The sequence below is a fragment of the Rhinoderma darwinii genome, chromosome 2 (genome assembly GCF_050947455.1).
Source record: "Rhinoderma darwinii isolate aRhiDar2 chromosome 2, aRhiDar2.hap1, whole genome shotgun sequence".
NCBI classification, from domain to species: domain Eukaryota; kingdom Metazoa; phylum Chordata; class Amphibia; order Anura; family Rhinodermatidae; genus Rhinoderma; species Rhinoderma darwinii.
The window spans coordinates 452,310,190-452,323,752 of record NC_134688.1 but is presented as its reverse complement, the minus strand read 5'-3'; the positions used below and the strand labels follow the sequence as shown (position 1 = coordinate 452,323,752).

Here is a 13,563-nt window from a genome sequence, read left to right as displayed (position 1 = left end):
ATCCTGTGTAAGCTAAACATAGTAGCCATGTAGATCTCTCTTATCCTGACATTTTTCTGCAATGTATCAGTGTAGGTTACCAATCTGGGGATCAGGTTGTTTAGATCCAATACTAGTCTGGATACAGCTGTCAGAAATTTTAGGTCTGTATGGGTTTGCATCAATCCTTAACATTGATTTTTGTTTTTAATATTTGCCCATAAAAAAAATTTTGCTTGTGATTTTTGGATAAGTTCCCCAGAAAAAAAACAGCAATAGAGGTTGGCAATCATTGATCAAAGACTTCACTGATATGATTTTCTCACATGCATCTATGACTGCCAACTTGGTTCATAGCACACCTAATTGCCTTAATCTAGAATGTCATAAATCAATATATGTCATTTATGGTAATTACAATTAAAAAAAAGCCATAATAAGATTATTTGAGAAAAGCTCACATACTTGTTGATGGTTTCCACTTAGTACACTTTTTTCCAATTCTGCACAAAGTAAAAATAATCAGAAAAATAATTGAAAAGTAGAACATAGCTAATAAAGATATACTACAAAGATACTAGATTTTGCATTCGCTGACTAGTCAATTACCTTTACTATAACTATTGTATTTTATATAAATAATTTAAAATACCAGCATAAGTTCTCCAAAAATATTCAATCAGAATAATATTAAAAGAGTTGTCTCTTCTGAAGCGGCTGATATCGTCCGTAACTTCCTGGCCATACATTTCTATTGTGGGAGCCCATTTAGACTACTGAATAACCAAGCTATGGGTGGACCACCCGAGTCTGCCAGGGCAAGATCTGCTGCTGCGCTGCTCAGGACCAGCTCTATGACATCCATGTGCCCTTATAGGACATATGGAATGGGGTTGTCTTATTGAGAGAGACTCTTTAAAAGAGTATTACCATCATATAGTGTTATGGCATATTGCTAGGATTACATTCTATAACCGAAGATTGGTGGGGCTCCAACCTCTGGAACCCCCGCCGATCTTGAAAACAAAGAGGGAGCAGCCCCTTTATTTTGTGGTGTCCAAAGAAGATGTCCATGTGCACCAAAATACAACAAACAGTACGTCCAGTCAAGAGAATGGAGCTGTGTTGTAGTTCCCTAAACAGCCTGTAGACAGGAGCGCTGCTCTGCAGGGAAAAACGTTGAAGGGGGTTCAGCGTATAACTAGTGCTGCGGGATCAGTGGGGGTCCCGGCAGTTGGCTCCCTATCTACCTATCAATCAATGTTGGTCTATCCTAGCTGTGTGCCATCATTTCTAATTGTGGGTAAACCCCTTTAAATAAAACCAATGCCAACATTATACAAAATGTTTTATATTCTATAGAAACGTCATTGCTAATATAATTAGTTGTAGGTAAAGTCAGTATCATATATCTGTAGTCAATTTTTTGTAATGTTTGTATTCATTTAAATGTAAGATAAAAATCATTTTGGCGGAGGAGGGTGGTAAGAAGTTTTTACTTTATCTTAACCCCTTCCCGCCGCAGCCATTTTTTGGATTTTCACTTTAGTTTTTTCCTCCCCACCTTTCAAAAGCCGTAACTTTTTTATTTTTCCATCAATTTCCGTATGAGGGCTTGTTTTTTGTGGAACGAGTTGTAGATTTTCACAGCACCATTTATTGTACAATATAATGTAGTGGGAAACTGGAAAAAACATATTTGTGGGATGGAGTAGGAAAAAAACAGCAATATTTTGTGTGGTTTGGTTTTTACGGCATTCACCATGTGGTAGAAAAGACATGTTAACTTTATTCTGCGGGTCAATACAATTACAGCGATACCAAATTTATATAGTTTATTTTATGCTTTACTACTTTTACAAGGAAAAAAGTGATGGTTAAAAATAAAATTTTGCCTTTTGTCGCCATATTCTGAGAGCCAGAACTGTTTTATTTTTTCGTTGATTTAGTGGTATGAAGGCTTATTTTTTTGCGGGGCGACCTGTAGTTTCTATTGGTACCATTTTGGGGTACATGAGACTTTTTGATCACATTTTATTTAATTTTTTGTGGGAGATGAAGTGACCTAAAAACAGCAATTCTGTTTTAAATTTTTTACGGTGTTCACCGTGCGGACTAAATAATAAAATATTGTAATAGTTCAGACTTTAACGGACACGTCGATACCAGTTATGTTAATTTTTTTTAATTCTTTACATTGTGCTTGAGGGAAAAATGGAAATAGTTTTTTTTTTTAACTTTACATTTTTTATTTTTTTATTTATTAAAATAATTATTTCTTTTACTGTTTTTTCCTTTTTTTACTTGTCTCCCTAGGGAACTTGAGCAAGCGATTACTGGATCGCTTGCACGATGTACTGCAATACTAATGTATTGCAGTATATCGTGATACTGACAGTCTCGGGCTTCATAGGAGTACAAAGATGGCGGACCTGGAGGCCTTCATCAGGCCCCCAGTCTGCTATGACAACTAACGGCACCCCTTATCGCACTGCAGGGGGGGGGTGGGCGTTGGAACGTTACAGGGGGTCGCTCTCTGTCTTTAGTCATTTAAATGCCGCGGTTACTATTGACCGTGGCATTTAACGGGTTAGACAAGCAGAATCGTGCTCGAGCGGGAAGTTAACTGGAAGTGTCGGCTGTAACAGACAGCTGATGACGGGAAGGGGTTAAAGCATCTTATTAAACAAACCCTTTGTTTTTCAATACTATAGAATCATTCTTTTTTTTTTTTGTAGTTTGAAAAATGTGAACATTTGTGGGTGAAAACTTATATTGCTACCGGTTCCATCCGTTATTAAGAGAGTTGAGAGCGCAGATGTATATTTTGACACTCTAGTACAGCTGCACTATCATTAGTTTTTTACACCATTGTAACATGATAATAATTGTAAGACTATGATAAGGTTGGTGATAGATTTCGATCTATAATGTTTTATTTATGAAATTCATTGCAAATGAATCTTATGTGTGGATCCCGTCACTCCGACTAGATAAAGTGCTAAGATAGTAATTTTGCTAACTGTGCAGGACACCAGAGGAAACCAAGTTAGACTGGAATTATGAGAAATATTGGATGTCACCACTACTGTTCATTTAAAAAAAAAAACGTATTTCACAGAATCATATATTTTTTTTATATAATAAAAAAAAAAACACTGAGAAAACCGATCTATAAAAAATGTCCCCTATTGCAAATAGCTCAGTGCTGCATGTAAAAACTCCACATGTAGTTGCAGGCAACGCCACAAAAAGGCCAGAGATAAGACTTTCTGTGATTTTAAGATACGCAAAAACATGCCAGGTAAGAATCCAGCCTAAGGCCTTGTTCACACACTGCAGTTTTTATATTTACTTAAAAACTCAAAATCAAGATTGGATACTAATCAGCGGAAAACTATATTGTTAAATATATATTGGTATTATTATCTTTACACTACATTATTAGTGGGTCAGACCTGTGATAAGGGGTAGGTAGGGTATGTGGCCACCTTGGGCACCATGGAAGGGGGGGCGCTAGCGCCTTTAAATTTATACAACCAATCAGATATTGTAACACAATGATACATACATGTATGAATATTACACGCATAGACATAACTTGCATGCACAGCAGGGTTACTGGATGAATCAAGGCTGATAACAGTGGGCTGAATGATTGTCCATCCGACAGCTGCCATGCGGTGGGGAGGGCGCATTCTGAAACATGAGCCTTGGGCATTATGAGAGAGTGCCTCATCCCCGGAGTGGGTTAAACCATTTAAAGAACCATAGGAAAAATTACGGAACTTTCTCCATAACCTTCTCAGGCATCCTCGAGCCTTTATTGGTAACATATACAAGTGTACTTCATATTTATATTGTTCAGCAAATAAAAATACCTGACTTTTAGGCCACGCCAGATCCCCCAAAATCTGTACTAAATTAGCTCCTTCTTTAAATGCAAACTTTACATGTTATGACAATGTCAGAAGCCAATCAGGGGCGGACACAGACAGCTGAGGGCCCCTGTGCAAGTACAGTATAGGGGCCCCTTGCTCTCTAATATCTCATTATACATCACCCACATAAGTCTCTCTAGCAATCCAAGTCTATGTCTATTTAATTTTTAACCATAAAGTCTATTAGTTCAGGTTTTTAAATGCAATCTAATAGACAAAGGAAGGCTGATTTAAAGAGGCTCTGTCACCAGATTTTGCAACCCCTATCTGCTATTGCAGCAGATCGGCGCTGCAATGTAGATTACAGTAACGTTTTTTGTTTTTTTTTAAAACGAGCATTTTTGGCCAAGTTATGACCATTTTTATATTTATGTAAATGAGGCTTTCTAAAGTCCAAGTGCGCGTGTTTAAAGTAAAAGTACAACTGGGCGTGTATTATGTGCGTACATCAGGGCGTGTTTACTACTTTTACTAGCTGGGCGTTCTGACGAGAAGTATCATCCACTTCTCTTCAGAACGCCCAGCTTCTGGCAGTGCAGACACACAGCGTGTTCTCGAGAGATCACGCTGTGACGTCACTCACTTCCTGCCCCAGGTCCTGCATCGTGTCGGACCAGCGAGGACACCGGCACCAGAGGCTTCAGTTGATTCTGCAGCAGCATCGGCGTTAGCAGGTAAGTCGATGTAGCTACTTACCTGCAAACGCTGATGCTGCTGCAGAATCAACTGTAGCCTCTGGTGCCGATGTGTCCCCGCTCGTCCGACACGATGCAGGACCTGTGAGTGACGACACAGCGTGATCTCTCGAGAACACGGCTGTGTCTGCACTGCCAGAAGCTGGGCGTTCTGAAGAGAAGTGGATGATACTTCTCATCAGAGCGCCCAGCTAGTAAAAGAAGTAAAAACGCCCCGATGTACGCACATAATACACGCCCAGTTGGACTTTAGAAAGCCTCATTTACATAAATACAAAAATTGTCATAACTTGGCCAAAAATGCTCGTTTTAAAAAAAAAACAAAAAAAACGTTACTCTTATCTACATTGCAGCGCCTATCTGCTGCAATAGGAGATAGGGGTTGCAAAATCTGGTGACAGAGCCTCTTTAAGGTGACAGTGGGCCCCCTTACCTACTGGGCCCCTGTGCAACTGCACAGGTTGCACCAATGGTATGTCCGCCCCTTTTCTGGTTTACTGCATAATAAGATATCAACTAGATTTTTCTCAGGCTGTTGCATAGCAACAGTCCATTGACGCATTGGGTGACAACAGCAGATCCTCCATCATCCTGTGTGATCTGGTGTTGTCACTGAGAGATTCTCTGGGTCACGTCCTAATAGATGATATATGGATTTTGTTATAAAGTCATTTATATCCCTGCAGTGGGGCTCTTGTATCTTAGGACTGTGGGTAGGCAGAAAGTAATGTAAGTTTCCTGCTGCTTCCTGCTAGGAGAAACCAGTTTGATCCCTGCAAGCATTATGGTGCACACGACCTCTTTCCAGACGTAATGGAGGCGTTTTACGCCTCGAATTACGCCTGAAAAGACATCTCCAATACGTCGGCAAACATCTGCCTATTGCTTGCAATGGGTCTTACTATGTTCTGTGCAGACGAGCTGCCATTTTACGCGTCGCTGTCAAAATACGGCACGTAAAATTACGGCTGCATCAAAGAAATGCAGGACACTTCTTGGGACATTTTTGGAGTCGTTTCTCATTGACTCCAATGAAGAACAGCTCCAATTACGTCCGTAAATGACGCCGCGAAAAACGCGAGTACATGCAAAACCTGAAAACAGCTCCGTAATTTCAGACGTATTTTGCGTTTGCGTGTGAACATACCCTCGGAATGTTCACATAATCAGGTTAATTTGATACATTTTATCACAATGTATAACTATCCATTTTTTTCTTAATGAAAAATAAAAATGTTTGGGGGGTAAACTTATTCTATGTAAAATAATTATGTTGTTTTTGTCTCTCCTTTTAGTTTCACCACCACCATACAGCTATGAGTATGAGATGGAGTATCCTATGGACCTACCTCCTCCATATACTCCAACTCCTTCAGTGCCTCTACATTATCCTGCTCCTCCTCCATATCCTGGACCACCAAGAAAATAACATGCCAAGACTGGGACATGTCCATAGAAATGCTTTAAAATTAGAGGTATTGTCCAGCATTAGAAAAAAAGGTCTACTTCTTATCCAAAAACAGCGCCACTCCTATCCATGAACTGTGTCTGGTATTGCAGCTCAGCCCCATTCACTTGAATGAGAATGGACATTAGTGGTCCTGTGTCTGGAAGAAAAGAAAAAAAAAATTCTAATATTGGACAACCCCTTTAAGGAGTAATAGAAAGATGCATAGGAAGACAAAAGGCAGTCTGCAACCCTGTGCAATATCTGCAATGATCCCCAAATTTTCCAGCCTTATATCCTGAAGTGCTTGAACTCTGATTTTACGGACCATCTGCAATATCTACAAGTTGTGTACAGAACCCATGATGATTATAATCCATATTTTAAGTACATTATTTATTTTTCTGTGCATTGTATTTGTGAGAATTTATATGAATTTGATAAAGAAAAACTAGAAAAGAAAAAAAGTGTCAATGTTTTCTTACGAAACAGTATTACTTTGATGTGGACTGTGCGTTATCAAGGTCGGTTATGGCCAAATATACATTTATAATAAAAAGATAAAAATGCAGAAAGTGTTTATCTTGTATAGTAATGTGTCTAATAAGTGATCTTCAGCATGATATATTAACAAACTTTTACTGTATTCTGTTCCTGAACTGTATTGGAGTTATTAACGGGCCAGGGTAGGTTTTCCACATTATAATCAAGACTCACACCTAATGCACACAACCGTGCCACGCGAGTCCCGTCCGTGATCCGTGGAAAGCTTTCCACGGATCGGAGAGCCGGATCCATTTTCACGGACCCGATTCACCCGCTAAAGTGAATGGGTACGTGAAAACTATCAGTTGCCACTCGGATGCTGTGAAAAACATCCCAAATGGCAATTGATCGTGTGCAACTGGCGTCAGAGTCAGAGTCAAAGTGAACACTAATCTCTACAAAGTGATTAATATTCATTACATAAACAGTAATAAACATAAAATAATCAAATACATAACTATTAATCAGACTCAAGTTAGTGTTTAGCAGTCATCAACTTCGAAAGCAATTATAGCCTTGTATCTTGGGATATACAAACCATAGTGGAAGGCAATACAGCTACAATTGGTCCTCGTCATTCCTGTGTACCCTTTACTTAGGTCTGCCCTCTCCTGCTTCTCCACGGACCGTGTTCCTGCTCCTCCAAAGCGTTAACAAACGTGTCAGGGGATGCGACCTAAAGACTTTATTGCCCTTCTACCCTACAAAGAATAAAGAAGGGGTGTACAAACTTTGTGTTCCACTGTCCAGGGGTTGAAGAGCTGATGTTGGTATCATGAACCGGCATCAGGAGGGAGGCTACAATTGAATATCTGCTGTGCGGCTTCTTCTGCTCTATGTACTCCCGTGTTTTAGTCTGCGTAGATACTGCAATTGTTTTCCTGCTTTACATCTATCTATAAGTTCAGTGGGGGTTCAACTATTTTCAAGTTCAGTCAAGTCTGGTCACAAATCCAATTGGGCTAAGGCCTAGACCAAGGTTCAGCAACTTGCGGCACTGGTGCCACAGCCGGCACATTGGGCATGGTTTGCTGACACACTTCCCTCTCCTGGTGTCCAGCACCATTGCGTGTCTTCTGATGCTGAATAGAGGGAGAGAAGGAAGCTCTTCATTATGCACTCGGCGGTGCTGATCACGAGAGAGAGAGCATTGCTCAATTGTGTTTGTCGATGCTGAACACTTGGCAAGCACACAATGCAACACTCCTCTCTCTCCTAGAGTCCATTAACTGCTCTGTAAATAAAAAGTTAGCAAAGGTTGGCAGCTCTCTTTTCTATGTGAGCCCCCCCCCCCCATAGCTGGTGTTCAGTAGCCGAGGTCTCTCCTTTGTGCACCCTCCAAATCTGGTGTTCAGTAGCTGCTGTCTCTCATATGTGCACCCCCCAAGCTGGTAATCAGTCGTCACGCTCTCTCCTGTGTGCAGTGCCCCTAAGCTGGTATTCAGTAGCCGTGGTCTTTCCTTTGTGAACTTACCCCCAGCTGGTATTCAGTCACCTCCTATGCACCACAGATGCGTCATCTCAGCAAAAAAATTGAGGGACAAGGTTCACACTGAAATGTAAGTTTAATTATCTGATCAATTGGTTTATGTCACATACGTGATAACAGTTTGTGTTATATATCTTTCATGTTTGCATGGCACGCTTAGCACTTAATCTTTGATTTATTTTTTTTTATTCGGCACGCCATACAAAAAGTTTGCTTACCCCTGGTCTAGACTTTGACTTGGCCAGACATTAACAGTTATTATTAAATTATTTCTTTGTGGCTTTGGTTTTACACTTGGATTTAGAGTCGTAACTTGAAGCTCCTGGGCCTCAATGCAAACTGTGTAAGTCTGTTATAGTTGGAGCAGTCAAGTGGGTATTTGCCAGAATTTGTAATGAGAGTGAGGGAATGGAGCATGGAGGTAGGAATGGGGGACCTGGACAAAAAAAAAGATTTAATTCAGCCATCAATTGTTACAAGCTCCTCTGTAAATGTCTTGTAATAGAAAAAGGTAAAGCCTTCTGTACCTGGAGCCCTTTAAGAACATCAAAGAGCTTGTCCCCTGATATGAACCCCCATTCTGAAGGAAGAATAAGCATAAATATTCTGAAGGGTTTGTCTCATGACGGGCGTTTAGCTAGAACTTTGCTAGTGGCAGGTACGAGCAGGGCCGCCATCAGGAATTTCAGGGCCCCCTACAGCTAAATTTTCTGGGCCCCCCTACCGTGGCACCGCCTGTTAACGGTACTCCGTCCAGCACTATATCATTCTACCCAGGTCCGCCATCAGGCGGGGTATTATGGGTACTGATGTGAGAGGCCCGGCCAAACCTAATTGAAAGGGGGGCCCGGCAACTGCCGCGACTTGCCTTTGGTAGAAAAAAAACAGGCCCCTGCAATGGGGCCTGTTTTTTTCACCAAAAGAATGTCGTGAGCTGCGGGCCCCCCTTTCTATTAGGTTAGGCCTCTCACATCAGTACCCATAATACCCCCCCTGGTGGCGGCCCTGGGTAGCATGGGGGTCGTCATGGGGGCCGTCAAACACTGCCGCCCGTGCGACCGATCGCGCGCACCCGCAAACTCCCGCGCATGCGCACCCGCGAACTGCGCACCGAATTTTGAGGCAGATTTTGACCTGCCCAAACTATCTTGCCGCGTTTTTTGCCCGCGGCGATTGAGGACAGCAGACAAAAAACGCAGGGAAAAATGCATTTTCTGCCTCCCATTGATTTAGATGGGAGGTCAGAGGCGGAACCGCGACAAGAAAGGACGTGCTGCTTTTTCTTTTTTCCGCGACTGGCTCCGGTGGATTTCAGATTAAATCAATGGGAGGCGGTTTTGGAAGTTGTTTGGTGCTGATTCTGACGCAGTGTCCGAGTCAATATCAAGGCCCAAAAACTCTGTGAACTGGGCCTTATTGTTAGGGCTTATTCAGACGAATGTATAATACGTCCGTGCAACGCGCGTGATTTTCACGCGCCTCGCACGGACCTATGTTACTCTATGGGGCCGTGCAGACTGTCAGTGATTTTCACACGCCTCGCACGGACCTATGTTACTCTATGGGGCCGTTCAGACTGTCAGTGATTTTCACGCAGCGTGTGTCCGTGTGTCCGCTGCGTAAAACTCACGACATGTCCGATATTTGTGCATTGTTCGCGCATCACGCACCCATTGAAGTCAAAGGGTGCGTGAAAATCACGGCCAGCACTTCCGCAGCCGTATAAACTATGAATGAAAACAGAAAAGCACCACGTGCTACAAACATACAAACAGAGTGTCATAATGATGGCGGCTGCGCGAAAATCACACAGCCGCGCATCATACGCTGCTGACACACGGAGCAGTTATGGACCTTTTGCATGCGCAAAACGCCACGTTTTTGCGCACGCAAAAAGCACACGCTCGTGTAAATCCGGCCTTAGGGTAAGAACACACTAGGCATGAACGCTGCGGATTTTATGCAACACATTTTATTGTGGAAAATCCGCAGCGTATTACAGTCGCAGCAGAGTGAAAATCACTGACAGTCTGCACGGCCCCGTAGAGTAACATAGGTCCATGCGAGGCACGTGAAAATCACGCGCGTTGCACGGATGTATTACACGTTCGTCTGAATAAGCCCTAACAATAAGGCCCAGTTCACAGAGTTTTTGGGCCTTGATATTGACTCGGACGCTGCGTCAGAATCAGCACCAAAAAACTTCCAAAACCGCCTCCCATTATTTTAATCTGAAATCAATGGGAGCCAGTCGCGGAAAAAAGATTAAGCAGCACGTCCTTTCTTGCCGCGGTTCCGCCTCTGACCTGCCATCAAAATCAATGGGAGGCAGAAAATTCATTTTTCGCTGCGTTTTTTGTCTGCTGTCCTCAATCGCCGCGGGCAAAAAACGCAGCAAAAAACGCGGCAAGATAGTGTGGGCAGGTCAGATTTTTTTCTGCCTGCAAAATACTCTGTGTGAACAGGGCCATACTTAAACAGCACTTTGAGACACTTTACTCACCGTGTCAGAAGAGCTGCTGCTCCCACTCCAGTCCTCTTCAGGCGATGTCTTCGGTCCAGATGTCGTCCTCGACCTCCAGGCTCCAGAAAATGGCGGGGATCGTAGAACTCCTGCCGCCGCGCAACAACTAGACTCCTCCCCCTTTCCTTACGCAGCTACGCTCTGGAGAAGGAGGACGAGGCGGAGTCGGACGAGGCGGAGTCGGACGAGGAGGACGAGGCGGAGTCGAACGAGGAGGACGAGGCGGAGTCGAACGAGGAGGAGTCGGACGACGAGGAGGCGGAGGATGAGGAGGCGGAGTTGGAGGCGGGCCAGCAGGTAAGTAAACTTTGCGCCGCTGTCCCTGTGTGGCTGTCCTTCCCCGTAGATCGGACTTGTGTTGCGGGCGCACCGCCTCCCTCTCGGCGGCGCGCCTGGTCGTTGGCGCGCGCTTGCGGTCATGCGCGCGCGGGTGCGAGCTTGCGGTCGTTCGCGCGCGCAAGCGGTGTTTCGCGGCGGTGATGAGAGGGGGGCCCGCAGCTCACGGCGGTGTTTCAATTAAGTTTGGCCGTGCCCCCTACATTAAGTACCCCTAATACCGGCCCTGTGTAGCGCGAATCACGCGCGTCACCCGGAAGTGCTTCCGTGTGCCGTGCACGATTTGCACGCACCCAATGACTTCAATGGGTGTGTGCTGCGCAAAACACGGGCAAGTATATGACATGTCGTGAGTTTTACACAGCGCACACACGCTGCGTGAAATTCACTGACAGTCTGAACGGCCCCATTCACTAACATAAGTCCGTGCGACGTAATAAGTATCACGGACGTATAACACGTTCGTGTGAATAAGGCCTTATATTGTCATTTGTAGTGAATTTTCAGTGCACAATCCGCACCAAAAATAGGAGGCAAGTAAGTGGCTTATTCAGATGTCCATGTTCGGTCTGTGATATAAGGACCGTGTATCGGCCATATTTCCCGGACCGATCACAGTTCAGGGAGCCGGGTTTCTAGCATCACAGTTATCTATGATCACAGTCCCTCCCTTCCCGTGGGAATACTGTCCCCGGTCCCATACTGAAAGCATCATTACAATATGGGACAGTATTCCCGCAGAGAGGCAGGGACTCCCAGCAACACTGATAACTATGATGTAAGGAGTCCGGCTCCATGAATTGTGGTCAGCCTGTGAGATACAGCCGATACACGCTCCGTATGTCACGGACCGAATGCGGCCGTCTGAATAAGGCCTTAGTCTAGTTACACAGTGCGGTGAAATCCCATTTTTTTGCCACAATTTTTGCAAAAAAACGTGACTTGACCGCACTGTGAGAACATAGCCTAACAGCACTTTTCATGTTTTGTATCTTTTTTTTATGCAATTTTCGTAATTGCGGCACAAATCACGCGGTTTTGCCGCGATTTTTATATAATCGCGGCAAAACTGCGCCATTTTTGCCGCGATTACGAAAATCGTGGCAAAAAAGCGCTAGGAAAACGAAAAAATACCAAAAAACTTTTTAACCAAATTTATACAATCTACAAATGGGGTCAGGGGGATGGGAATCAGGATGGATAGGGGAACATACTCACCAGCCTGCAGGTCCGGTCTGCAGTGTAGAGGAGCTGGGGGGCGGGATCTCCACACGCAGCTTCAGCACATGCTGCATCTTCCCCTCCAGTGAAGCTACAACAGGTATGCAGGGGCTGCCGCGAGTGTTGCTAGGGGAGTGTCGCTAGGGGGGTGTCGCTAGGGGGGTGCCGCGGGCGTTGCGAGGGGGGCCCGTGAGCATTGCGAGTGGGGCCCGTGAGCGTTGCGAGGGGGGGGCAACAGTCCGAGGGGGGGGGTGGGCGACGGCAGCCCGGCGGGCCCCTTTTACTTCATCCATGTGGCCGGGCCCCTGACGGGAGTACCAGTAATACCCCCCTGATGGCGGCCCTGGTAGGAACACACCAGGCATGAACACTGCGGATTTTATGCAACACATTTTATTGTGGAAAATCCGCAGCGTATTACAGTCGCAGCAGAGTGGATGAGATTTAAACAAATCTCATTCACACGCTGCAAAAATAATGGACCTGCAGTGTGGCTTTTGGCTTTTTAAGCCGCAGCGTGTCAATGTATTCTGTGGAATCGCTGCTCCTCTGTTGCGGAAATGCTGCGGTTCTACCGCAAAAATCACACGTGAGAAAAAAAAAAAGGCACTTTTTTAAATTTATAAAAAAGTTTAGACTTGCCCCGGCCGTAGTTTAGGTGACGCGATCCTCTATTCTTATCGTAGCCCCGCCTCCTGTCATGACGTTTCATCCCATGTGACTGCTGCAGCGGTCACATGGTCTACAGCGTCATCCCAGGAGGCGGGGCTACGTTCAGAAGAGAGAGACGCGTCACCTAAACTACGGCCGGGGCAAGTCTAAACTTTTTTTTCCCTACAGGATTCCCGCAGCGGACATGCCTCACGAAACCTTCACCACTATTTGGTGCGGTTTTGCTGTCGGAATTCCCTGCGGCTACCGGGGCGGATAAGTTGTGTCGTTTTACTCAGCATATCCGCCTAGTGTGTCCCTTATGATGTCGCTCCTGGAGCTGCAGCCGGTCTCTAAATAGGCAGTTGGTTCAGTAGAATTTGGAATTCTTTTTTTTTGTGAAACAGCTTAAAAAAATACAAAACTTTTGTGTTAGGGCCTGTTCACATCACCGTTCGCTTCCGTTCCGGGGTTCCGTCTGAGGTTTCTGTCGGGTGAACCCCGCAACGGAAAGTGAAAGTGACAGCACAGCTTCCGTTTCCGTCACCATTAGCGCAGTCGACTACGCTACTGATTCCGTCCGAAAACCTGCCGGAACGGTGACGAACGGAAACCATTAGCGATGTTTCCATCACCATTGAGATCAATGGTGACTGAAACGGAAGCTGTGCTGTCACTTTCACTTTCCGTTGCGGGGTTCACCCGACAGAAACCTCAGACAGAACCCCGGAGCG

General features: G+C 44.6%; 1 protein-coding gene and 1 long non-coding RNA gene across 2 annotated transcripts in view; one reads left to right on the top strand and one right to left on the bottom strand.

The window, feature by feature from the left end:
• The window catches only part of CYYR1 (cysteine and tyrosine rich 1), a 77,014-nt gene extending 70,419 nt beyond the window's left edge, over positions 1-6,595 (top strand). The window contains exon 5 of the mRNA XM_075850928.1: positions 5,911-6,595. Within this exon, the coding sequence (XP_075707043.1) occupies positions 5,911-6,044 (134 nt within the window). The 3' untranslated portion in view covers positions 6,045-6,595. The remainder of the gene's footprint in view (positions 1-5,910) is intronic.
• Positions 1-12,262, bottom strand: part of LOC142741568 (uncharacterized) — a 459,428-nt gene extending 447,166 nt beyond the window's left edge. Inside the window, exon 1 of the long non-coding RNA XR_012881198.1 lies at positions 12,176-12,262. This is a non-coding gene — a long non-coding RNA (uncharacterized LOC142741568). The remainder of the gene's footprint in view (positions 1-12,175) is intronic.
• Positions 12,263-13,563: the final 1,301 nt, after the last annotated feature.